This window comes from Megalobrama amblycephala, linkage group LG19 (genome assembly GCF_018812025.1).
Source record: "Megalobrama amblycephala isolate DHTTF-2021 linkage group LG19, ASM1881202v1, whole genome shotgun sequence".
Classification (NCBI taxonomy): domain Eukaryota; kingdom Metazoa; phylum Chordata; class Actinopteri; order Cypriniformes; family Xenocyprididae; genus Megalobrama; species Megalobrama amblycephala.
Window position 1 is genome coordinate 30,487,769 of NC_063062.1, and position 27,066 is coordinate 30,514,834.

Sequence of the window (27,066 nt, forward strand, 5' to 3'; positions counted from 1 at the left end):
TTTAAAGGACCTTTTTACCAAATGACCATCCTCAGGAGGAAAAGAGTGATGGAGCTCATGAATATGAATGAGACCCTCTTTTCTGACATGATCCAGTCTGTCACTTTGGCTACCAGCATCACTGGGGAGTAACAGGGTCACACGCACATTTTTTGCGCACACACACTCATCCCCAAAGACAAACAGACTGACACAGATAAAGGCACACCTGTTGAAGCCTAATTTAACTATTTTTTTAATAACCTTTTGCTTGGCAGAGATCATAGCTGGCATAAAACGCATATCTTCAACTGAATTTGAAGACTGGCCTGGATCATGTATTGACCTATCTATATACAACCCTCAACTCCACCATGCACACATAAATAAACACGTTCTTCACAAAACCAACACAAGGTGCCATATGTTCAAGTTCTGTTGGCACATGCTGCAAGTGACCTTTGTCAGATGGAACTTTAGTCTAGGGAGAGATGTGCCAGAACAGAATTTTCAATAATTTGTCTCAAAAAGCATTAAAAGGGATTATTCAGCCAAAAATTTAATTTTTATCATTTACACCAGTATATATACACATATACACAGACAACTGTTCTCTCAAAATAAAAATGTTGTCATTATATCGACTACCTTTATGATGCTTTTTCATGTTTTAGTCCTTATCAGTGCTTGTGATATGTAAAAGAGCTGCATGAAGATTAATTCAATTCTACTTCATATATTCTACAATAACAGCAGTAAATGATGATAGAATTTATTATTTTTTTTTTTTTGTCAGTTATTACTTTAAAAGAAAATGGGCTGTAAGATCCATTCCACAGATACTTGTTAAATTCTGCTCACGTTGAGTCTAATTCTAACAGTTTTGCTTATCGTTTTGTAATTTTTTTCCACTTCCATATGAATATATCTATATATTAAATATATATTCTTATATTCTTATAGTTTATGTATTCTCTCAGAAGTGGATAACTATAAGCTAATCTGTCTTGATAAATAGACCCAGTTAATTTAAATTAAAAGATACACAGAAATCGTTAGGCTTAGACTTTTTCGCAATTTAAATAGAAAATGAGAGCTAAGGGAAATAGGCTAATTCATGTTTTGCAAGTTAGCCAGGGCCACTGTCACATAACCAGGAAGTAAATTTGTCTATATTCTGCTTGTATAATCTGATGTAGTCTTTGCAAGCTTGTGGCTACCATGGAAATCAAAAGTTTTTGTTTTTGGCAGATCATTATGATAGTTCTTCAGGATCACTTCAGCTTATTTCCATAAAACCAATGGCAGCTCCACCTACTTACTCGCACCCTGCTTCATCTGACCGCAGTCAGGACTCTGCCATATTAAATGGAGAGGTAAGACTTGATTTTATTAGAGACAGTCTCAAACGGCAACCACTGACAGACCAGTCTGTTGACTGACCTTCTGATGCATTTTACACACAAAAAAGGGCTGTTGGATATGAAATTGCCAGTTTATTGCTAATTGGGTGACTGTTATGTAAATCCAGGAGCACAGTCCGACAGAAAACAAGCCTCTGCAAGAGAGTAACTATACAAAGATATTTTAATTAATTAATTATACAATATTTTTAAACAATAGCTGAGTTAAATAAAACTGGAGAAAAAAAAAAAAACATTTGCTGCTGGGTTAAAACAACCCAATTACTCGGTTTGTCCATTTTCAACTCAACTTGGGTTGTTTTTAACCAGCCTTTTTTTTTTTTTTTTTTTGTGTAGTAGGAGTGTAGTATATCTCAATGGATACTCTTGCTTAATTTAGCAAATTTGGGTTTCAAAGAGACCTGACACAGATTTCTTTTAGAATATCACCTATGGGAAATTATTTTGAGCAACATTTTTTTAATTAATGTTTTTTTTTTTTGGAGTGGATGATTAGCCAGTCCACCTTATCTCTTTCTTTCTGTGTATACAGGTGAATTTGGCTCTGAAACAGAAGTCAGACATTGAGCACTACAGGAATAAGCTAAGACTGAAGGCCAAGAGGAAGGGATATTATGATTTCCCTTCTGCTGAGGGGAAAGGCAGCACTAAAAACCTGAGTCAGCGACACAAGTATAGCCACGACAGGCCTCCACACCCTCACAGCAGAGCTCTGGAACAGGAGGACGACAGGGGCTCCACATATGTGAAGCATCACAGGAGGTGAGTGATTTTGCTTGAATGAGACTGTGTATTTTTAAACAACGTAAGGTTGTTTTTGTGTATGTGTACATTGATATTTGGTATGACACTGTTGCATTTTTTTTTTAACCTACAGTGGCCCCAAAAAGTATTTTGACATTTAAGCCACACCTAAAAATGAATGAATATCTTGGCTTTAGATAAAATATCATATCATGTCCCTTGTGAAAAAGAAGTATGCTTAATTGTGTTGAACATAAATCTTAAAGTATACAGTATATATATATATAGACCAGTTCATTGTTTTGTCTCAAGATGCACACCAGTAAGGTTTTTTATTTCTTCTTCTTTTTTTTCTTTTTCTTTTCTAAGGCATGTTTATAAAAGCTACTTAAATGTTTTAATTGAACTATGGCCTAATCTAAGCCATGTCTGTGAACCCGGGCCTTAATGTAAAAATATATTTAAATGTACTAAATTGCAACTTCATCATTACAGATGTGTAAATACAAATATATTTAAATAAATGGCATACAAGTTTCAATAGAAATGGCATTTAGTTTAGTTTTCATAAATGTTTGCCAATACATTTGCAGTACACTTTAACCATATTTCAAAGATAATATATGTAATTATAATTAACATATAAAGATGTAGTGAAGTCCTACTGGGTCAAAAAGAACTCTTAAGTTAACTAATTTAATTTAATAAAAACAATGTAAACTATGATACATGTTTTATTTAATTGCAATTAACATCCAATTAAGTGTCAGAAAACATTACATTCAGTTTGCACGCAAGTATGTTTTTTTTAAGTAAATTATTTCCATTTTAAGTACTTATTTAAAAAATAATCTTTAGTGTACTTATAAAAGGTTTTTATTTTTAGCATAATTTGTAGCAGATACCACTTTGTTTTATTATTATTATTATTATTATTATTTTTATTGTATCTAATGACACAGTGGTGTTGAGTTGTTGGGCTCTCTGTGAGCCTCATTGGCTACTGTGAGCGTTGCTAGGCCTCCTCTCATCAGAGAGTTATCTATATTGAGGCCTCCACTCGCCAGAGATCCACTAGGGCATCAGTGAATTGTAGGCTCTCTGTGAGCCTCCTTACATGGTATCCTATGCCGTGGGGCGTCGTCAGGCCTCCTCTCCCTTCAGAGAGTTATCTTTATAGAGGCCTCCAGTCACCAGAGCTCCTCAAGGACACCATATTGCACGTTATAGGCACTTTGTGAACCTCCTTGCACTGTATCTTATGTGTGGGGCGTAGTTAGGCCTCCTCTCATGTTAGAGAGTCGTTATGTTGAGGCCTCAGCTCCTAGAGCTTGGCCATCTACTGCGAGCGTCATCAGGCCTCCTCTTGCTACAGAATTATCTTCATAGAGGCCTCCGCTTACCAGAGCTCTGCTAGGACAGCATCAATGAGTTGTAGGCTCTCTGTGAGCCTCCTAACATAATATGCTATGCGTGCGGCAGAGAGTTGCGTGCGGCGCTTTAGAGAGTTGTCATGTTGAGGCCTCTGCTCCTAGAGCTCAGCCATCTACTGCGAGCATTGTCAGGCATCCTCTCGCTTTAGAGAGTTATTTTATAGAGGCCTCTGCTCGCCAGAGCTCTGCTAGGACACCATATTGAAGGTTGTAGGCTCTCTGTGAGTCTCCTTGCATGGTATGCTATGTGTGGGGCGTAGTTAGGCCTCCTCTCGCTTTAGAGAGTCATCATGCTGAGGCCTCCGCCCCTAGAGCTTGGCCATCTATTGCGAGCGTTGTTAGGCCTCCTCTCACTTCAGATAGTTAGCCTATAGAGGCCTCCACTCACCAGAGCTCCACTAGGACACAATATGGCAGGTTGCAGCCGCTCTGTGAGTCTCTTTGCATGGTATCCTATGCGTGGGGCCTGGTTAGGCCACCTCTCACTTTAGAGATTCATCATGCTGAGGCCTCCACTCCTAGAGCTCAGCCATCTGCTGTGAGCGTTGTCAAGACTCCTCTCGCTACACAGAGTTTCCTTCATTGAGGCCTCCACTCTGAGCGCTTCTTCTTAGCCTTTTTATATAAAAACATCTAGAATCTCAGTATTGATCGGGTAACTATATATTTTAAACAGTTTACTGAACAGGTTGATCGCCTGATACGATGTCACACACTTGTGCACACACACACATACGAGGCGAGGTGAGCCGAGACACCCTTATATTCAAAGTGTTAATAGAGTTTAAATCACTCATTTTGAAGAATGAGCACAAACAAACTCCCTTGCTTTAAAGAACCGCAATGTTAGATTGCATCGAACACTCCCCGAATTCTGATTGGTCGAGAGGACATATCACATTTAGGCTAAAAACAGGTTCATCACTTATAGCGGTTTGGAAAGAAACTGCATCTTGCAGTACATTTTAAACAAGGAAATATAGCGATTTGGCATGAAACATTGATGGAGCAGAGAATAGGTTCAGTACACAGCAAAATCGCATGACAAACTCATTATTTTTTTTTTTTTATTTGGCATTTGTTGCGTTTTGGAAAATAGCTCTTCACATGTAACCATGGTTCCCTGAGAAGGGGAATGAGATGCTGCATTCCTTTGCCATGCTTCAGGTATTCCTACACGTCTCCTTCAGACAAGAAGTGGATGACGTATTTCTCAGGTGTACTTTCATACTCTGTCATGCTGGAGACATTCCCCATAGTGCCCTCTAGAGGACGCAGCGTCTCATTCCCCTTCTCAGGGACCATGGTTACATGCGTAACCTGAGACGTTATTGTGCATTCTACTATGACTTACTATACCAGTGGTTCTCAACCCTGATCCTCAAGCCTGATTCAACACACCTGATTCAGCTCATCAGGTCATTAGAAAAAACTCCAAGACCTGAAATGGGTGTGTCAGATAAGAAAGACATCCTGAATGTGCTGCTCCAGGACCAGGGCTGCGATCCACTCTACTATACCATCATTTCCACTGAACTACTGGCTGGTCATTCATCTTATGTCATTTTCCAACCCCCCTTTTCCTGCTGTCATTTCATGTCTAGGGGTCTTCATTTATTATTGTTAAACCTCCCACATGAAGTATTAAAGGGTTAGTTCACCCAAAAATGAAAATTATGTCATTAATGACTCACCCTCATGTCGTTCCAAACCCGTAAGACCTCCGTTCATCTTCGGAACACAGTTTAAGATATTTTAGATTTAGTCCGAGAGCTTTCTGTCCCTCCATTGAAAATGTATGTATGGTATACTGTCCATGTCCAGAAAGGTAATGAAAACATCATCAAAGTAGTCCATGTGACATCAATGGGTTAGTTAGAATTTTTGAAGCATTGAAAATACATTTTGGTCCAAAAATAACAAAAACTGCAACTTTATTCAGCATTGTCTTCTCTTCTGGGTCTGTTGTCAATCCGCGTTCATCCACATGTTCATGTGACAGCGGTTGCTGCTGTGTAGGAGCTTCTTCCATCGCTCTTAGTTCCTTCGTCCGTGTATTCGGGTTCAAATAAATATGGCTGAGCAAAAAAATGCAAGTCTTCCTCTGTGTCGAAATCCGAAATCCGCGAAGGTTTTTTTGTTTACAGCATGCGTTTCCCTCAGACTGTAAACGATAGGGCTGGGAATCAATTCCAAAAAGAATTGATTCCTCGATTCCGAGGCATTGGGAATTGAGAGTCGATTCCAAAGGTTGGAATCGATTCCATTAAGGGACAACACAATCACAAACAACACAATCATGTCATATGTAAAGATATAAAGTTCAGACTAAATAAATGGATCCAGTCGTGACACAGAGTATGGTTTAGGGTAGGATGATTATTTCAGCATTGTGTAGGCAATCAGCGCAATGACTGACCCAATGAAATCTTTAGAATCGGTTGCTGGGCGGGGTTTGATCTTACTCAATGTAGTTTAGGACAAGAAGAATAAATCAATCGACGACAACAATCAATCACACTCACGCAAAGAATATTTATATGTGTAAAGTGTGCATGAGTCTGTTCCTGAAGAAAATGCTTTTAGAATTTAACAGGAATTTTAGCTATAGTTTTATGATACTGGATGAAATATATGTACCACAAATAAATAAAAATCTATCTATCCACATAAGTGTATATATACGGGTGTGTACGTAGGTATGTATGTAAATAGAATCTACCACATATATGTATATGGTGAACATATTCCTAGTCTTTACACTGTGTCTACTGTCTACACCTGACGCAGGAAGCACGACGTGACAAATCCCCTAAGTAAATGCCTCGTTCTATGAACAAGTAGCACTCGCAATACGTCTAATAGGAAGGACAAATGGATTTGCAATGGTTGCTTTGTCATGCCCGGTGTAGAGAGTTTCTCGCTGTGTGGCACGGTAAGACACGACAATGTTAGACGGTGTTGGTATTAAAAAAAAAAAAAAAGAATCGAAAATAACAGTGAGGAATCGATTCTTTTTGATTCCAGAAACAAGAATTGGAATCGGAATCGATTCCAAAAAATCCAGAATCGAACAGCCCTAGTAAACGAAGCTCGGGTGCACCAGATAACACTTCAGCAGCGTCTTACGTCAGCAGCGTCAGTGCGGAGTCGTGAACGCGGATTGACAACAGACCCGGAAGAGAAGACAATGCTGAATAAAGTCGTAGTTTTTGTTATTTTTGGACCAAATTGTATTTTCGATGCTTCAACAAATTCTAACTAACCCACTGATGTCACATGGACTACTTTGATGATGTTTTTATTACCTTTCTGGAAATGGACAGTATACCGTACATACATTTTCAATGGAGGGACAGAAAGCTCTCGGACTAAATCTAAAATATCTTAAACTGTGTTCCGAAGATGAACGGAGGCCTTATGGGTTTGGAACGACATGAGGGTGAGTCATTAATGACATAATTTTCATTTTTGGGTGAACTAACCATTTAAAGGTCCCGTTCTTCGTGATCCCATGTTTCAAACTTTAGTTAGTGTGTAATGTTGTTGTTAGAGTATAAATAAAATGTGTAAAATTTTAAAGCTCAAAGTTCAATGCCAAGCGAGATATTTTATTTAACAGAAGTCGCCTACATCGAACGGCCAGTTTGGACTACATCCCTCTACTTCCTTCTTTAATGACACTAAAACAGTTTTTTGACTAACCTCCGCCCACAGGAATACACAAAAAAGGGGGCGTGGTCTTGTTGCGCTCCCACGGATGAGAGCAAGAGTTGCGTTTGTAGAGTGTGTTTGTCGCCATGTCGTCGAAACGCTGTTATTTTCATCCCGCAGTCCAATCACCTTTGTTTGGCCTTCCCAGGGACGCTGTACTTAGAGATCAATGGTTACAATTTATGTTTAACTCGGTTCCCGAAAATTATAATCCACATGTAAAACTATGTGCAGCACTTTCCAGGCAAGGTGCGCTAAGCTGCTGTCGAATCACAACACAGGAACTGCTGGCACAATCAGAACTCGTTACGTATTTCTGAAGGAGGGACTTCATAGAACAAGGAAGTCATCAGCCCGTTTTTATGACAGTGGAAACAGCGGTATACAGATAAGTAAATTATGTGAAAAATACTGTGTTTTTTTACACGCGAAACATGAACACATGTTGTATTGCACACTATAAACACAATCAAAGCTTCAAAAAAACACGAAAAACGGGACCTTTAAGTAAACATCATCAATGTAAAGTATATATCAGTAATGATTATTTTAAAGACTTTGTAATGTAAGTATCATAATAAATACATTAGTCACAGGAAATATGTTGATATAGTAATAAACGGACTTCAGCTGAACAATGACACTATTGTCTTTTTAGAGCTGCTTTATACAATTGAATTCTGTTTGCATCGCTAATCATTATTTTTCTGTTCATCACTGTAAAGCTACTTTGAAACAATCTGTATTGTATAAAGTGCTATGTAAAAAAGATGACTTATTCTTGGGCTTTAAAATTCATATCTAGCTGAACTAAATAATATAGTTGGACTGTGTGGCTGTCTTTCTCTAACATTTGGCAAAGGACCAGTATAATCAATATGCAGTGAGCTTTGTCGACTTGCTGTTAGCAATCATGAGCCTTGATGATGGAAACATTGTGTGCTCAGAAATGTCTGTTGTTCTTTCCCCTGGAGTTCGGGAGTAGACACAAAAGCCACTGTCACAGACATGACTGTATCAGATATGTAGCCTCTGCCTGGTCTCATTAGCTGACCAAAATACCCTCACTTTGGAGTTTTGTCTCAGTTTAAATATTTAATTTCCTTTTTGGATCCATTGGCACTCTGTCAAATCTTGCACAATTTGCTGCTCATTGTATAATGAAGAGTGTATCTTTCCGCTGCTTAAAGCTTTCCATTTGATTAAGCTTCAGTTGCCGGGGATCACTGGCACAGCTTAAAATCTAACCCCAGTGATTTGTTCTGTTGCCCTTGCAGATGACAAGGCGGCATTCTCTCTAATATTGGTAGTGACCCACAGTTTTATCTTTAGCTTCCCTTTCATTTTCCATAGTGCATAAAAAAATTTCTTAATCAATATTTTTGTAATATTTTGAGATGCTGACTGATGTTTAAATCATTTTTATATAAGGGTTGCTTATTGGTGTCATGCTGGGTAGACGCAGATAAAAAAAAAAAAAAGAATCTACTTGCAGCATTAAGGTTTTTAATGAAATAGAAAATACAAAAATAAAATACTCAGGTAACAGAACAACCTCTATATAATGATGAGAATGGACAACCAAGGATACAAACAGAGGACTATATATATATATATATATATATATATATATATATATATACACACACACACAGTGGTGTGAAAAAGTGTTTGCCCCCTTCCTGATTTTTTATTTTTTTGCATGTTTGTCACACTTTAATGTTTCAGATCATCAAACAAATTTAAATATCAATCAAAGATAACACAAGTAAACACAACATGCAGTTTTTAAATGAAGGTCATCTTATCACACCTGAGTTCAGTTTCTTTAGCCACACCCAGGCCTAATTACTGCCACACCTGTTCGCAATCAAGAAATCACTTAAATAGGACCTGCCTGACAAAGTGAAGTAGACCAAAAGATCCTCAAAAGCTACACATCATGCTGAGATCAAAAGTAATTCAGGAACAAATGAGAAAGAAAGTAATTGAGATCTATCATTCTGGAAAAGGTTATAAAGCCATTTCTAAAGCTTTGGGATTCCAGCGAACCACAGTGAGAGCCATTATACACAAATGACGAAAACATGGAACAGTGGTGAACCTTCCTAGGAGTGGCCGGCCGACCAAACTTACCCCAAGAGTGCAGAGACAACTCATCCAAGAGGTCACAAAAGACCCCACAACAACATCCAAAGAACTGCAGGCCTCACTTGCCACAGTTAAGGTCAGTGTTCATGACTCCAACAATAAGAAAGAGACTGGGCAAAAATGGCCTGCATGGCAGAGTTCCAAGACGAAAACCGCTGCTGGGCAAAAAGAACATAAAGGCTCATCTCAGTTTTGTCAGAAAACATCTTGAAGATCCCCACGACTTTTGGGAAAATACTCTGTGGACTGATGAGACAAAAGTTTAACATTTTGGAAGGTGTGTGTCCCATTACGTCTGGCATAAAAGTAACACAGCATTTCAGAAAAAGAACATTATACCAACAGTAAAATATGGTGGTGGTAGTGTGATGGTCTGGGGCTGTTTTGCTGCTTCAGGACCTGGAATATAAATTTTATATATATATATATATATATATATATATAAAGAGCTCTTTTCCAAAACGCGATAAACGCCAAATTTTTAAAAAATGAGTTCGTCATGCCATTTTGCTGTGTACTGAACCTATTCTCTGCTCTGTCAATGTTTCATGCCAAATCGCTATATTTCCTTGTTTAAAATGTACTGCAAGATGCAGTTGCTTTCCAAACCGCTATAAGCGGCAAACCTGTTTTTAGCCTAAATGCGATGTCTTCTCGCCCAATCAGAATTTGGCGAGCGTTCAATGCAATCTATCATTGCGGTTCTTTGAAGCGATGGAGTTTGTTTGTGCTCAGTCTTCAAAATGAGTGCTTTAAACTCTATTAACATTTTTGATGGCCTGGATGAGCCAGTGAGACCTACACCTGGGGGCCAGAGTCCGGAGCCCCAACTCGGCTCGGTTCCCGAGATACGGTCGTTTGAATATAAGGGTGTCTCGGCTCGCCTCGCCTCGTGTGTGTGTGTGTGTGCAAGTGTGTGACATCGTATCAGGTGATCAACCTGTTCAGTAAGCTGTTTAAAACATATAGTTACCCGATCAATACTGAGATTCTAGATGTTTTTATATAAAAAGGCTAAAAAAAAAGGGATGGATTTGTAGCGTTTTGAAACAAAAAAAAAAAAAAAAAACTTTGAATTTATAATCAACAAAATTGTTGTTTCATTTAACAATCATTGTTTAACATGTTCAGACTGAGCAAATAGACCATTTTAACAGGATAAACTGAATATTAAAAAAATATATAGGTCTAGGTAAAAAAAAAAAAAAAAAATGTAATTTTCATGAAAACTATTAAAATGGATTTATAGCGTTTTGGAAAAGAGCTCCTCATATATGCACACACACTGGAGAACAAAGGAATAAAACAAGGTAATGAGCAACTCAACTAAATACAGGTGTGTAACTCATCAGTAACTAAGGCAACTAAAAAAAAAAAAAAAAAAAAAAATGTGCCGGGTGGTAGCTCTCTGTCTGCGGGGGGCACACATGAGTACTCCACGGTTGGGAATGTTGATACGGGCTCTGGGTTTGGCTGTGTTCCAGATCAGGATGCGAAGCTCTCCAGACACCGAATGACAGTCTCTCTCCAGTTCAGTCCAGTCCTTAACAAAAGAAAAAAGTTCATGGCTATCCTAAGCCTGGATAATCATTCTGGTCTTATCGTCCATTTCAGGCGGTCTGATCATCTGTCACGGTGTGTTTAGACAGGAAGACAAAGACAGACAGATCAAGATCAAAAATACTCCAAGTTTAATGATAATACTCCAAACGGGTTGACAGGCAGGGTAAACACAACTAAACATAACGGTTTTCAGACAAGGAATGAATGTGAGAGACCCACTTATATGAGGATTGCAAACGAGGATGATTAACAGAACACAGCTGACACATATGAACACAAATGAGGAGCAGGAAAACCGAACAAAGGAACACATGATGAGAATTAAAACAAACTGAAAGTCCATGATAATAAAACTAAACAGAACATATCTGTGACAGAAGAGTTGGACAGGCTGAAGGGCAAGTTATGGGCATCAAAAAATCGAAAAATGAGAAAAGAAGATCCACAAAATGGACCACAAAATGGACAGGAATACTGTAAGGAACATGTCCTATATGTCTTTTTACTCATCCAGGAAACACACACACAGTGGAAATTGCACCTGGAATAAAAGCCAATGCAATTGTACCTATTGAGACAGAAATGTGATACTTCAACCAATTCACATCAAGTCTGGACTCTACGAGTTCAGAACACTGGCACAAGGACTTTGAGAAAGGTTTGAAAAAGAAATAAAGCATGTCCAAGGTCCTAAAGACAATTTTACAGTAACTGTGTATTTTGGGACAATCAACAAGTTCCACAGGATGAAAGGTGGGCATGATGGGCGGACACCTGGAATGCTATGACTCAATCACATCACCACATCAGGAAAGGTGGGGATTAGCAATCCCCTCCCCACCAGGAAGGAATAAAAGCTTTCCCATGTGAACAAAAAAATCCCGTTGTTTCTACAGAAAAATACCGGCAGCTGTGGTTACCAGAACAATACTGTAAAAATGACATCAAACCGTAAACATACTTACGGAGTTACATGCAAATTTTACATTTTAAATCTGTTAAATTTACGGTAAAATAATGTATTTCATTAACTGATATAATGTTAATTTACTAACCTAATGAAGTACTAATATCTGTTTTGTACCTTTATAATACACTGACAGTCACCAAACACAGTGGTGATGAGAGTCACATGATGAATCAAAGTTCATCACAAGCAGCTTTTCCACAAGCTGAGAAGCACAATACTAATATATAGAAGGTGCACACAGTGTCATTCACACACACACTAAACACCATCATGGTAACATGCATGAAATTTTAAAATGCAATAAACATTAATTTAACAACATTAGATGTAACATAAAACCCTAATGTACATAACTGATTAGAAAAAAATGAGAAAAACTAAGAAGAAACAGAGTTATTTCAACGAAAATATATCAAATGTGAAGTATCACGCAGGGAATTGTGGGAATGTCAATATACGGTTTTTCACTGTAAATTTTACAATGAATTGTTATTTTTCACTTCCAAAAACTGTGAATTTAATGGTATTTTACCGTAAAATTACATTAAATGTACAATTAGATCTATTACAGTTATTCACCGTATATAGTACGGAAACTTTCTGTAAACCAATCAACAGTTTTTCACCGCAGCATTTTTACAGTCTTTTACTGTTAAAATCACGGTCATTTTTTACAGTGTTGTTCTGAGTTTCTGACCTGACGAGGGAAGAACAACAGCATGACCATGGTTAAATTCTTGCGAGTAAACCTTTCACAGCACGGACCTTCAAGCAGCCCAACTGCTTCTGCAGAGGACTTTGGCTCCTGACCTGCATTACTCAAGTACCTCCAACCTACAGAAGATCCTGCGGATCGACCACCATCTGACCTACAGTTCTCTGGATTACACAAAGATCCCAGCACTCAGTGCAGCTCTGTAACTGTTGCAAAGCAATCCAGTCTCTCCTACTGCAAAGGATACCAGTGGAAGACGTTTCCCATCGCCGGACTGATCACCCGACCAAGTGAAACGTAAATATAAGCTAACCAAACCTTTTCCCAAAAGCCTTGGCATTAGGTTGTTGCTATATAAGATTGCTCTTTGTGTAGAGACTGTTTATCTAGGGTCAGCGTATACAGATAGATACATCAGACACGTTATCTGTATTCATAGTAAATGCTTATTTACTATTTCACACCAGCATCCAAAAAGACCACAACTGACTCCCCCATAGACTGCTAATTACCCATTCTTTGCTTCATCCAATCCGTTGCTCATCTACTTGGCATTCATTTTTGTTAATGTCCATTTGTGTAGTAGTTTGTGGTTTCTGTTTGATTACTGATTCAATTTTCTTAGTAGTTTTTAGTGAGTGTGATATTTTACTCTTGTATATCTTTTTGTTAATAAATTCATTTTTATTTCAAACTGTGTCATTCTTGTGTTGATAATCAGAGGCTCTACAAGCTCGCCTGAATCTCATTAAATCCTTCAGATTGGTTAGATGATAAACTTCTTCCAAATTATAAAATTCTAATTTAGTCAACAATCTTCCATGATTGTTCTTTATTGTCAAGGTGAGATTCCTTGCTGGTGCCCCGAAATATTGGAAGGAATCACCTAACTCAATATTAATATTAATATAAAATATAAATATTAATATTTAAGACCATAAATAACTACATTTGTGGTGCCCTTGTGTGAGGCTAATCCAAAATCACTACAATATAAACATCTAAGGTATTCCATTTACATTCCATTTGTAGAAGTCTCTGTATTTCTGGTCTTCTGATTCCATTCATGTGTTTAATAATGTGTGACTTAATTTGACTATTTGTCTTGCCCACAAATTGTTTTTCGCATGGACAAGACAACAAACAGATAACATTAGTAAAAGCACATGTAACAAATTGTTTAACTTATTTTGTTTCACTGGTCTGTAGGATGCATTTCATACTTTCTCCAAAGCAAAATCCATCCACTTGTTCTGATAACCCCTGAGGATAAATCGCTTATACATTTTCACCACTTTTTATTCAAAATCAGATTCTACACTGCAAATACACTTTAAACGAAGAAATTGAGTATAGGCTGGCCCTCTCTTCAAATAAGATGGATGAGTGCTTCTTATCAGTGGGTTTAGAATATTGAGTAGTCAACATTCCAGATTCCAATAAGACCTTTATATCAAGGAAAATTACAGAATGGGTGCCAATTTCCTCATTAAACCACCATGTTGTTTAAAAACTCAAACTCATGCAAAACCTGTCAGTCAATCAGTCTTGGCTGGTCTCTGGAGCGTACAATCACACCGGTGTGATTAGAACATTCATGCGTGTAATGAGTAGTTAGATGATCTACTTGTTCAGTGCTCTGACTTGGAGGTTGAGTTGTAATTCTCCATATGCTGGAGCCCAGAGGGTTCATCTAACGCTATGATAGTCAAGCAGGGCTTGGACAAAAAAAAAAAAAAAAAAAATGTAGTTTCACTAGATAAGGTGACATCTACTAGTAAACTCTGACTAGAAATGCATTAGGCAAAATGACAGGAAGGGTATGATTTAGGGCTTGTCTATAGATTGACTTCAGAGGAATGTCAGCTTACCCACTACTTGCAGCCAGAGTACAGAAAGTGAGATTGTTCTCAGCAGCAGAAGAGGTGCCTTGACAAATAAAGAGTAAGCGATCCTCTAGGTATTTTCATTTCTCTGTGTGATAGACTAGTGGGTAACTGGGGCGGTGGTCCCCATAGGTTGTTGCTGGCAGAGGCAACTCTTATCCATGGCTGTAGAGAGCTGATTTAGCTGATGGTGATTATATAAGTACAAAATTTCGATTTCATCAGACCATTTTCTCTAGCATAAAGCCATTAGATTTAACATGCCTTCCATAGCTGACACTAGGCAGAATGCAAACAGTAGCAACATTTAGTGACTTTTTGAGCAGGCTTTAGCTATTTTCCATTGAAAATAGTTGTTCAGATGACTTTTTTTTTCACATGCACAAAAGAGCATGTGCCATTTTACGTTTTAACCACATATGGCTATAGAGAGTCCAAAGGCCTTTAGTCCAGCTTTAACCCTTAAATACATGAATGTTTCGACAATCATTCTTACATATTCGCGACCCGAATCTATATCTAACACTGATGGATCTCTACTTGTCGCGAAAATATAAAACTCCCCTGATATTAGAGTAACAGTTACAGAAGAATAAAATAAATCATATTTTGTTACCTTTTGGAGCTTGGAAGGGCTCAGTTTGAGCAGATGTTTTATGCCATCATCACTGTCCTCATCAGAGCTCATTTCCCAGTAAATCCAGCAAACAATAGGCTAGTTTTATGTTTGAGATCACGAATGAGCCCATTCAAACCCAGGTGAAAAAAAAGTACATTTCAACAATGTACTTAAAGTGCTCTATTTTCGCACACTAATTTTGTACTTAATATACCAAATATTCTTCTTTGGTACTTCTTAAGATAATCTTAAGAACATCTAAGTTTACTCAACTGTGCTATTTTGAGACACCATGAAATATGATCTAAAGTAGTACACTATGGGTTCAAATGTACTATAAGTGGTAAATATATATATATTTTTTTTTTAAATACAGAGATAGTATATTAAAAGCACATTTTAGTTATTATGTCATGGTGTCTCAAAATAGCACAGTTGAGTACACTTAGATGTTCTTAAGATTATCTTAGTACCAAAGTAGAATTTTTAGTATATTAAATACAAAATTAGTGCACGAAAATAGAGCACTTTAAGTACATTATAGAAATATACTTTTTTTCACCTGGCAAACTATCATTTTCAACATCTTCAAAATCAATATTTTGATCACTAACAGCTTCACCAGATCCATCCAGTGACAGTGACACTCATATTTGATTGCGTTAGTACTTGCTCTGCAGTAAATCGCTGAGCCATTTCATGTTTTGCCCATTCTTTCGTTTTTTTCTGTCTGAATGAAATGTCACATCATCATTGTGTATCAGAAATTGCCACCTTGTGGAATAAAGTTGAATTGCACTTATTCCGTCATCAATTATTCAATTATTGTTGTGCAGAAAAGATAAATGTACACTGATACACACCTCGGGTTGTTAGTGACCCTATACAATTTTTACAAAAACGAATGGGAAAACAGGCATTCTTTTAAAGTTTTATGATTTTTTTCTTGTTATATTGTTTAAAATGAATTGATTGAGGAATACTAAGAAGGTTGATGTCTAACTTTAAAAAATTAATGAGGAGAAGTAGTGAATGACGTCCTGGGTCGATAAAGACCCGAGGTATGCATTTAAGGGATAAAGGTTTGAGTATTGTAAATGCTCCAAAAAGGCATTAGAAGTCGCATTTGGCTGAGGCGGTAGCCATAGTCTGTAATTATTGCTTTCCATTGTGAACATTGACAAAACAAGTAACAGTCATTATCACTTCATTCATATACCATAACAGATATATCACAAAAAAGTAATGCTGTAAATGCTGTGCACCAGAAGGTTAAAAAAAATACCTATTCATTTCTTTTAAAAAGTCAACCCAGTAATTGTATTATTTGGACACTGATGATTTAAGGCTGTATCTCTGAGCATTTCGTTGGGGCCTTTAAGGCACATTACAGTATGCATTTTTAAAACTGCTGATGACATTTATCTCCAGTGACCCCTTATAGGTTAAGCATGTTATTTTGTCTTCTGTGTGAAAGTGGTAACCTCTGCTTTACTGTGATCTGCTGTTTGAATGATTCTTTGCTCTGATGCAGGACACAGAATGATGAAATATGATGAAGTTGCCTACACAGCAACTCAATCTTTTTGCTTATTAAAGTATTTCTTCAGCTTCCATATGAAGTTTTTCTTACTGTGAATATCTTATAAATCTCTTTCCTCTAAGTGTTTACATGTTTTGTTATATATCATTTCATTGTAAATCCATCAGACTAGAGTGGCATTATTTAGCCAAAATAAATAAAAAAATAATAATTTTTTTTTTTTTTTTTTTTAATACATTAATTTCCTTAACACATTCATGGCCTCACTGGTACTGGATTATCATTCTTGCATGGACAATTTTTAAATAGCCAATAGCCTCTTGTTACATAACAGCTATGAACCAAGATGGCTACCACTGGTAATAGGGGAAGGGACATCCTCATTCCAGAGTGCACCTTAATAAATAAGCTATAATGTCATACATACAGGTGCTGGTCATATAATTAGAATATTGTGAAAAAGTTAATTTTTTTATTGTAAATTATTTTTTAAAAATGAAACTTTCATATATTCTAGATTCCCTACATGTAAAGTAAAACATTTCAAAAGTTTTTTTTTTTTTTTTTTTTTTTTTTTTTAATTTTGATGATTAGAGCGTACAGCTCATGAAAGTCCAAAATCCAGTATCTCAAAATATGAGAATATTTCCTAAGATCAATCAAAAAATGGATTTTCAAAACAGAAAAGTTCAAGTTCTTTAAAGTATGTTCATTTGTACACTCAATACTTGGTCGGCAGCACATATTACAGCAAATGACTTGCTCCTAGCACAAATTACAGCATCAGTGAAGTGTGGCATGGAAGTGATCAGCCTGTGGCACTGCTGAGGCACTATTGAGCCTTCAGATCATCTGCATATTGTTGGATCGACTGTTTCTCATCTTTCTCTTGAAAATATCCAATAGATTCAGGGGTCAGGCATGTTGGCTGGCCAATAAAACACAGTAATATCATGGTCAGCAAACCACTTGGAAGTGGTTTTTGCACTGTGGGCAGGTGCTAAAGTCCTGCTGGAAAAGGAAATCAGCATCTCCATAAAGCTTGTCAGCAGATGGAAGCATAAAGTGCTCCAAAATCTCCTGGAAGATGGCTGCATTGACTTTGCACTTGATAAAACACAATGGACCAACACCAGCAGATGTCACGGCCCCCCAAATCATTACTAACTTCAGAAACTTCCCACTAGACTTCAAGCAGCTTGGATTCTGTGCCTCTCCAGTCTTCCTTCAGACTCTGGGACCATGATTTCAACAAATTTACTTTTATCTGAAAAGAGGACTTTCGACCACTGTTCACTGTCCAGTTCTTTTTCTCCTTAGCCCAGGTAAGATGCTTCTGACGTTGTTTCTGTTTCAGAAGTGGCTTGGTAGTCCTTTTCCTGAAGATGTCTGAGTGTGGTGACTCTTGATGCACTGACTCCGGCTTCATTTGACTCATTGTGAAGCTCTCCCAAGTGTTTGAATCGGCTTTACTTGACAGTATTCTCAAGCTTGCGGTCATCCCTGTTGCTTGTGCACCTTTGCCTACCCAATTTCTTCCTTCTATTCAACTTTGCATTTAATATGCTTTGATACATCACTCTGTAAACAGCCACCACATTCAGTAATAACCATCTGTGACTTACTCTCTTTGTGGAGGGTGTCAATGATTGTCTCCTGGACCATTGCCAAGTCATTAGTCTTCCCCATTAGTGTGGTTTCAAAGAACAAGAGATACCCGGAATTTATACTGTAGGGATGGTCATTTAATGAAACTCAAATGTAAATATTCTAATATTTTGAGATACTGGATTTTGGACTTTCATTAACTGTACGCTCTAATCAACAAATTAAAAAAAAAAAAAAAAAAAAAAAATAAAAACTTTTGAAATGTTTTACTTTACATGTAGGGAATCTAGTATAAATGAAAGTTTCATTTTTTAAAATAATTTACAATAAAAAAATGAACTTTTTCACGGTATTCTAATTATATGACCAGCACCTGTAAATATCTATTTCAGTGGACATGACAAACTCATACATACATACATACGGAGGTCCTATTTACATTTATTGTGTACATGTCTATGTACTTGCATAATGTTATGCTATTGTTCTAAACTGTGTGTGTGTGTGTGTGTGTGTGTGTGTGTTGGTTTCAGACCCTCTCAGGTGAGTCACCCCACACATCGCAGCAGACAGTCTCTAAACAGTCCCAGTCCTGGAGGAACAGAGATGGATCTTCTGGTCATGAGAGAGAGACCCAGAAAGGGGATCCGTAACAGTGGCTATGATGTGAGTGTTCTTCGTGAAAAGCGGTATAAAGCATTAGCAAAATCAAATGGAAAGGTTTCCAAAACAGCTGGCAGAGCATGGAGCCAGCAACAGGCTGTGGCTTTTTTTGGATGAATGCATCTGCCAAATGCATAAATGTATATTGGACAGTTACATATGATATTGTAAGGCCTTGCTTGGTTGTTATTAGGTGGAGTTTTGGGTGGGTTGTGATACGCTTCTTGTTAGTTGCTGCTACAAGTCTTTTTTTTTTTTTTTTGTTAGGCCACGTGTGATTGATTGATTGACTGATTTATTTTATTTTATTTATTTATTTATTGCAAAATTAACAAGGTAAAAAAAAAAAGCTCTGGGGCCTCATGTATAAAACTTTCCGTAGACTGCATCCTAAAAATGTGCGTATGCATAAAAGCCAGATTTTCTGTACGCACAAAAGTTTTCAGACTTATAAAACCATGTGTATGCCAGAACCTGCACAAAATTTCCTTTATAAAAACCAGTCAGCGGAAGATTGTGCATACATGAATCTCCGCCCTGTCTCCTCCCCAAAATAACCATATATAGAGCTTACAACACCTAGTTTTACTATGCATTATGTCATCTGCATATCATTTTCATGCATATTCACGTGACACCCTGTTTAACGGTACAAGACATTAGGAAAAATGCCATCACATTACATTGCTAATAATCATTCACTATCCTTGTCTTGTTTTAGAAAATTAAATAAATAAATCAAAATTGTACAAAATACTGTTAAAAGAAAGTTTTCAGTGAAGAGTTATTCTTTTCCACAGGCCAAATAGTATTTATATTTGTTTTAAACAAATCAAATGTAAGCAATTTTGCCCATAAGGTAAACATTTATTTTAGGATGTTTATATATTTTTAATGGAAACGGATAGGTCTTATTTTTGCATTGTAAATACTTGTCTGACTCAGCGCTTCACTGACAAAAAATTTTAAAAATAAAACATGCATATCTTACTGTTTTTTTTTCAAAAGCTATCCTTCAAATACAGAGGTATTTTTCATAATAATGGGAAGACCACAAAAGGTGTTATCTTTAGGCTACTGTCTGTCTGTGCACGTCACTAACAGAATACCTGCGTTCAGCAGAGGTTGTACAGTACAGTAGCTACTCGTCGGAAGATCAACAAGCGATTCCTTCAGTGTCTGTTATTATGCCATTATGTTGCTAAGCTATCTGCTTAGACGAAGTGCGCTTCATTGATCATTATTTGCTTGAAAATATTTTCTGTCTGCTATTGAGTTCTGCATGAGTTCTGCTATTTAGAACACAATTTAAAATGGAATTATCGTGCACCAAGAAATCCTCGCTGTAGTTAAAACATTTAAACACAGCATGCCATTAAGGAGAGTGGCACATTTTTAATCTAAATGTGAAAATTGAAATGTTCAAATGGAAAACAGGGTTTAAAATCATTCTGTTTACTTCATTACTTCGCTCACTCCAGTAAAAGAGTGCGTACGCATGGTCTAGAGCTCCTGTATGGTGCGCACATATTTACTCTAAGTTTATTTTTTATAAATCCCAATATGTGCGTGGAAAATTGAGTATGCACATTTCAGTGCCTTTTTTTTTTGTGTGTATGCAACGTTTATACATCAGGCCCCTGGTCTTTTTTTTTTAATGAAAGAAGAATCATAAGGTGACCTGAATCATGATGCAAGTTCATCACTATGGAAACAGAAGCACACTGTTTTGGTCTGGATTGCAATTGGGAATGGAGAATGGAATCAATGTTGACCATTTTGTATTTCTTTACTGTAAAAAAAGCATGAAGCTGACATGAAACATTATCAAGACTGCACTCATGCAGTCGTGTCCCAGAACTTAAGTGAAATTAACTGTAGTATGCTGACTGTGTGCACCTCTCAGCAATTGTAAACATGCTGACGTGTTTTATTTGAAATAGAGCTTACCTATTTTGAGCATGAAAATCGGTCTCTTTAAACAGTTAAAAAAGCCACACAGTCTTTGTCTATGTCCATGTACTATGAGTTATACTGTTGTTAATTCATCTGTGTCCCTGTACTTAATGTGGATTCTGACTCTGTGTAAAAATAGCTTTCTATTGATTACAGTGGGAATTAGTTGCCATTGGCTAAATTTCCCCAGATCTTCATACTGATGCTGTAAGAGGGGCTGATTTATGTGGTGCACTGCACCAGATATCCTGTACAAGTAATTCAACTCTCACATTTGACACACAGGAAAGGAGAGAGAGACAGACTGTGTCTGAAACCTAAGGTGTGTTTTTGTATGAAAGTAACTTGTAAGGAAACCATCCTTAGGATTTTAGTTCCAGGGCACCATCTAATGATCAGAGGAGATTCAGAAAGTCATACTTTTCATTTTCTGTCTGTAATGTCTGAATAATATAGAGCAAATTTTAGGGATGGGCGATATGACAATATATAACAAATAACTGAGTTTCTTGTTAATTATTAGTACTAGACTTTTAATATTGTCTTGCTCATTTGTTCCTGTGTAGTTATTTATTAATGATGGAACAGTATTCTAAAGTGTTTCCCAATTTTCTTTTCATTGTCTATATTAAAACAATTTGTGTGTGTGTGTGTGTGTGTGTGTGTGTGTGTGTGTGTGTGTGTGTGTGTGTGTGTGTGTGTGTGTGTGTGTGTGTGTGTGTTTTAACAAGCATGTTTTGCATTTGGGCATTTGTGGATGCATGATAAAGGCACCTTAGTAGACATAATGTTATGCAAACATTGAATTTGGACATGCCTTGATGTCTTCCTACCTCTGTATGGTGCCTGAGAAGCAGGACACTGCCAATGAATGATCTGAACATAAGAGTAGATGAAATGTAGAGTAAATGGTAAGTTAACAGAATAATATGTTGGATTATGTGAGAGAGGAAGAAAAAGAGGGAAAAACAAAAGACAGACAGGTCAGTGAATTGCTGAAATCTTTAATCACTGCACTCTTTCTTACTGGGCCTGTGCACAACAGATACATGATCAGTATAAAACTCCCACGCTCTTAAACCAACCCGGATTGAACGAGAGAAGATTCCACACCATTTATTTCTCCTATTCTGCTATTATTGTGTATTTTATAAGAATTTTTGTTTTTAAGATAGAAAGAGACACAGGAGAAAAAGTAATAAAAAGAAAAAGTAATTTAGAAAATTAGTTGTATATAATCACAAGGATAATCAGCGATCATGTATGAATTCATTTTAACAGCACTCACTTGTTCCAATGAAAGTTCAGGGGACACGTTATGAAAAGATTTAAAATGAAAATGGTAATTTGGGATGAAAGAGAGTCTGATTCATAAAGCATATCGGAATGGTAGGGCTGTTTTGGGATCAGGTCGTGTGCAGGTGTGGCTTATTGTTACCAAAATTAGTCTTGTCAAGGCACAACGCTCATCTGACATTTTTATTTTAATCTTGGCATACCAAATACCAAATAATTCCTGCTTATAAGACTGAAAATTAAAATTTATATTTAACCTTTGTATGAAATCTTTCTACTTTTTTTTAAAAAAAGGGACTTTGTTATCACTGCATTGCTGCATCAGTATGCACAAGCACACATGCCGGACAATATTTTCAGTAAATATTTTCAATTTATTTACATGTCTTTTCCTCACACAATGCTATCTTATGATTTAAGGTGACTTATATAGTGCTGTTGTTGTATGGATTATTTTAATATTTGTATTTTGTTTTGTTTTTTTGGTTCGAACTTGGTTAATTTTGGAGTATGACAGCTCCTGAACACTGTGAACTGTTGTTATATGGAAAAGAGCAGTGTAAAGATTCTTCAAAACATCTCCTTTTGTGCTCTACACAAGTCATATGGGTTTATCATTGGGCTACATGAGGCCAAATAAATGATTTTCATTTTTGGATGGACTATTCCTTTAGGGTACACAGCCACAAAAGGAATAAAATTTGTACCAGGGCTGTTTTAGTTTTTCTTGTTAATTACTGGCCTCCCAGATAGTAACAGCTCAGATCTGGCCCACACATACCACATGAAATGATGGCACTTGGGCAGTCAACAAGCCTGTTAACAAGCAGAATCACTGAAGGAAAGAAGAGAACAGAAAAAAAAAAAAAAAAAACAGACGAGCAGAAACACAACAACTACAACTGACTTCCAGCCACAGCCTTAGATGAAATCAACTGAAAATAAAAGACATTAGATCTCAAGATCACAGCAGAAAAGGATTAATCAACTCCAAAAACAGCATTACCAGTTTCACTTATTACTAACTAGTTTACCTTCATTTTGTACAAAAGTACTTATTGAGAATTAACAGGGGTTTAGCGCTAATATTTGTTTAATTTGATTTAATTAGTGTGCCATGAAGTGGTGTCTCTTTGAATCATGGTGCGCACAAACACGCCACCTTGGTAGACGCAGGACCCAAAAGCATGGGGTGCAGATGCCTGGCTCCCATCACTCGCGAAAAGAGCCAGGTGTCTGCACCCCGTGCTTTGGGTCCTGCATCTGCCAAGTCAGTGCATCAATCACGGGGGTCATAGGTGGAGCTGGCTAACTGTAGACAAAGTTTATAATGGCCGGATGAGTAAAAAGGAGTGAGAACGTGTAAGTTAGATTAACGCTTTCTCACAAGCGTGTGAGGTTTAAACCCAGGAGACATCTGCCATTCTTCCCAGACCTCCACACTGAGGTATCGAGGTCCTGGAGCATACTCAACTCATATTCACGGCCCCACAATGTCAAATTATTCATCTATCCATTCTAAATTGTTCATCCTGTCATCCTTGAAGCCTATTCTCCTCCTGCTTTGGAGGTCGAGGCAGGGGTTCCCCCATTTCAATTAGGCCTAATAATTAACTGCATGTGAAATTTCCATCAATTTGGATTACATATTTTGTTAACATAAACAAACTAATATACTTGATGTGATACATATTTGCCAGTCATATGTAAATGAAACAAGTAAGAATGGTATTTAAGTAATAGAACCAATAAATCCAATTTGTTTTAAATTCATAAGAATTTTTTTTATTATTTTATTTTTATTCAAATTAAAAATTAAGTGAAGTGAAGGCAAATTATTGTAACCCATACTCGTAATTTGTCTTCTGCATTTAACCCATCCAAGTTAGTGCACACACATTAGGAGCAGTGAGTAGTGAACACATACACTACAAGCCATGGACACACATAGCCATTGCTGCGGCACCCGGGAAGCAACTGGGGGTTAGGTTATTTATTGAGGTTATTTTGGGAATAACAAAAACTCAAAAGGCAGCAAAAAGAGGAGCTATCAAGACATACTAGCCAGTGTTCATACTTGTTGTTTTGTGTCTCACAGTTACCCAATCACTGCAGCATCTTAATTCTCAGTGCTTGGACTTTCGGTGACAGCTTGGTTGTATCTAGCTCCATCAAGATTTTCAGAAGTGCTTCAAACCTGCACTTGAGGTCCTTTGGGTAGTTTAGTTTCAAAAAGCATCACAAATACAACTTGAATGAACAGTTAATACAGTTAAAATGGATAGTTAATACAGATAAAATTGTCATCATTGACTGCAGCTCATATTCTTCTAAACCTGCATTACATTTTCTGACAATTGGAGATAAAAAAATGTTTTAAAGAATGCTCTTGCTAATCTTTTCCATACAGTGACCTGGGGCAAAAACAACATAAAATCATAATAAAAAAATATGCTATAAATGTTCTGAAGCCATACCATAATTTTTATTCTCCTCAGCCAATGGAGAACCAATGGCGTTTAGGATTGTTGATGCCAAAGCTGGTGCACTGGACTCTTTATGCACTAGATTTGAATCTGCAACAGCAAAAATGATATTTTGGAGCTTCATTACCCCACTTTTTTACATATATGTAACGGAGGCCAGCTAGTAGTCGCTGTGAGTAAAACTCACTCTTGATCTCAAGAGATGCTCTAGCGACTGACACTAAGGGTTGCCGCCTTTAGCCTCCCTGTTAGAGCGTCCGACTCCCACGGCGGAGACCCAGGTTCGAGGCCCGTGCAAAGCGGGGCGAGTAGGACCTGGGTTAGAGGGGTTACATTGGTGCCGTGATCCAGATGGGAGTGAGGTTTAGGGGAGTGAGTGTAACGGAGGCAAGCTAGTAGTCACTATGTGAGTAAACCTCACTCTTATGATCTCAAGAGATGCTCTAGTGACTGACACTAAGGGTTGCAGCCTTTAGGCCCGTGCAGAGCGGGGCGAGTAGGACCTGGGTTAGAGGGGTTACATATATATAAATACATTTTATGGTAAACAACTGCATGGCCATTCTTCCACAAAAGAAAGAAAATCAAATGGACATTGAAGATCACAGAATTTTAATTTTTGGGTGAACAATTCCTTTCATTTTTCTTTTGAGCATCACCATCCAGTAGCTTTTGAATATCTGTGCATCTGTTTGTGTTTATTTTTTCTTTTGCAGACTGAGCCAGAGATTATTGAAGAGACTGATGTCGACCGACTGGCGGGCCGCCATTATCTTGGCTGTGGTCGACAAATCAAAGGTCAATCTGAGACATCAACGCTGAGCTCTCAGCCTTCCATAGATGAGGTTCGTCAGCAGATGCATCTCCTGCTAGAGGAAGCCTTTAGTCTAGCTTCAGCTGGCCACTCCACCTCCAGCAGACACCACCACTATCATTCCCACCATCAGCATCCACCACTGGGGCCCTATGGCCTGGGTCCAGTCATCCCCTACTCAGAGGTGGTGACCAGTGCACCAGGCACCACGAGTCAAGGGCAGGGAGGCCTTCAGTGGGTGCGAGCCTATAAACCAGACCCTTACCAGTGCAGTCTGGCCAAACAGGTACAGTTGTGATTCTGTCACTAAAGCCATTATAAACACTTATTAGTCTTAAAGTCAACATGAAAGTAAAATTGATCATATTTATTTGCATAATACTTGCTTAACCTTTCTGTACTGTTGGGGGTCAATTTAACCTGTTTTGATTTTTGAGTTGTTGGAAATATCAGTTAACCTATGTTGTTTTTCTTGAAATTTTGTTCATTTAGGGTCACGAACATGCATGCAAAGTTTCAACACGCTGATACATTTTGACATATACACAAACAAAGTGTTACGTTTGTAATGTTCATGGGTCAGTTTGACTAGTACATTCTAAGGCTATATTCCACATGTTCTAAGGCAACTGTACAGCCCCAAAGATTTTTTTGGTTATATTTTATGTTGTGAGCTTTTCCCCACTATATGTAAAATATATATTTTTATATTTTATATCAATGATATATTTTACAAAACATGTTCAACTCTATAACTTAAAGAAAATTGAAGCTAAATATCTGAACAAGTTCTGTGCCAAATTTTAGGTTGATATCTCAAAAAAAAAAAAAAAAAAAAAAGAACTAGCCTTACAAAGTTTTCCACTTGATGACATCCAGACTCCACCGGTGACCATATAAGGACTCTTCAATTTCCATATATAGTTTGAGTGATCTGCAGGCCTGGATTGGTAATCGGGCATACTGAGCATTTTCTTGGTGGGGCGACGCACTTTGGGGCCCATACAATGTTGATTATTTATTTATTTACCTTTTTTTTTTTTTTTTTTTGGCACAGACTGGCCCATCATGCAGGGACAGCGGCCAATTGGTTTGTCTTATGAATTGACAGGCCAAAGCGAAAGAGACCTCCACCTCCCTCCCCCATATGAGTGCTGTTTTTTTTTTAATTGTAGCGCATAGGAAACTGCAAAAGGCAAATACCCGCACATAGCTGCCGCTGATGAATGTGCGCTGCGTTTCTGCTGCTCTATGAAGTGATAAACAGCGCAAGTCGCTTGATTCATTCAGATTTGACTCCAAATTTTGTTTAATAGTCGTGTGATATAGGAACATTACAGGTTCTATGGTGAATCTAGGCTAGCTGAAAACAGCCACTACCATGTAAATACATGACGAGGTAAATTGGAAAAAGACAATATACACAACTACAAGCTTGTCGATCCAGCACCACCACCTTTATAGTAATTTAAAGGGTTAGTTCACCCAAAAATGAAAATTCT

The 27,066-nt window shown here is 37.4% G+C and overlaps 1 protein-coding gene across 5 annotated transcripts in view; it reads left to right on the forward strand.

The window, feature by feature from the left end:
• The window catches only part of kiaa1549lb (KIAA1549-like b), a 128,277-nt gene that overhangs the window by 82,531 nt on the left and 18,680 nt on the right, over positions 1–27,066 (forward strand). For 4 of the 5 annotated variants that reach the window (XR_007181603.1, XM_048168609.1, XM_048168607.1 and 1 more), the window contains 4 exons: positions 1,231–1,355; positions 1,936–2,165; positions 18,883–19,015; positions 25,467–25,850. Coding sequence is in view for 4 of the 5 variants with exons in the window: in XM_048168609.1 (XP_048024566.1) it covers positions 1,231–1,355; positions 1,936–2,165; positions 18,883–19,015; positions 25,467–25,850 (872 nt within the window). In the remaining variant the exon portion in view is untranslated. The remainder of the gene's footprint in view (positions 1–1,230; positions 1,356–1,935; positions 2,166–18,882; positions 19,016–25,466; positions 25,851–27,066) is intronic. The other variant, XM_048168608.1, reaches the window with a different exon arrangement.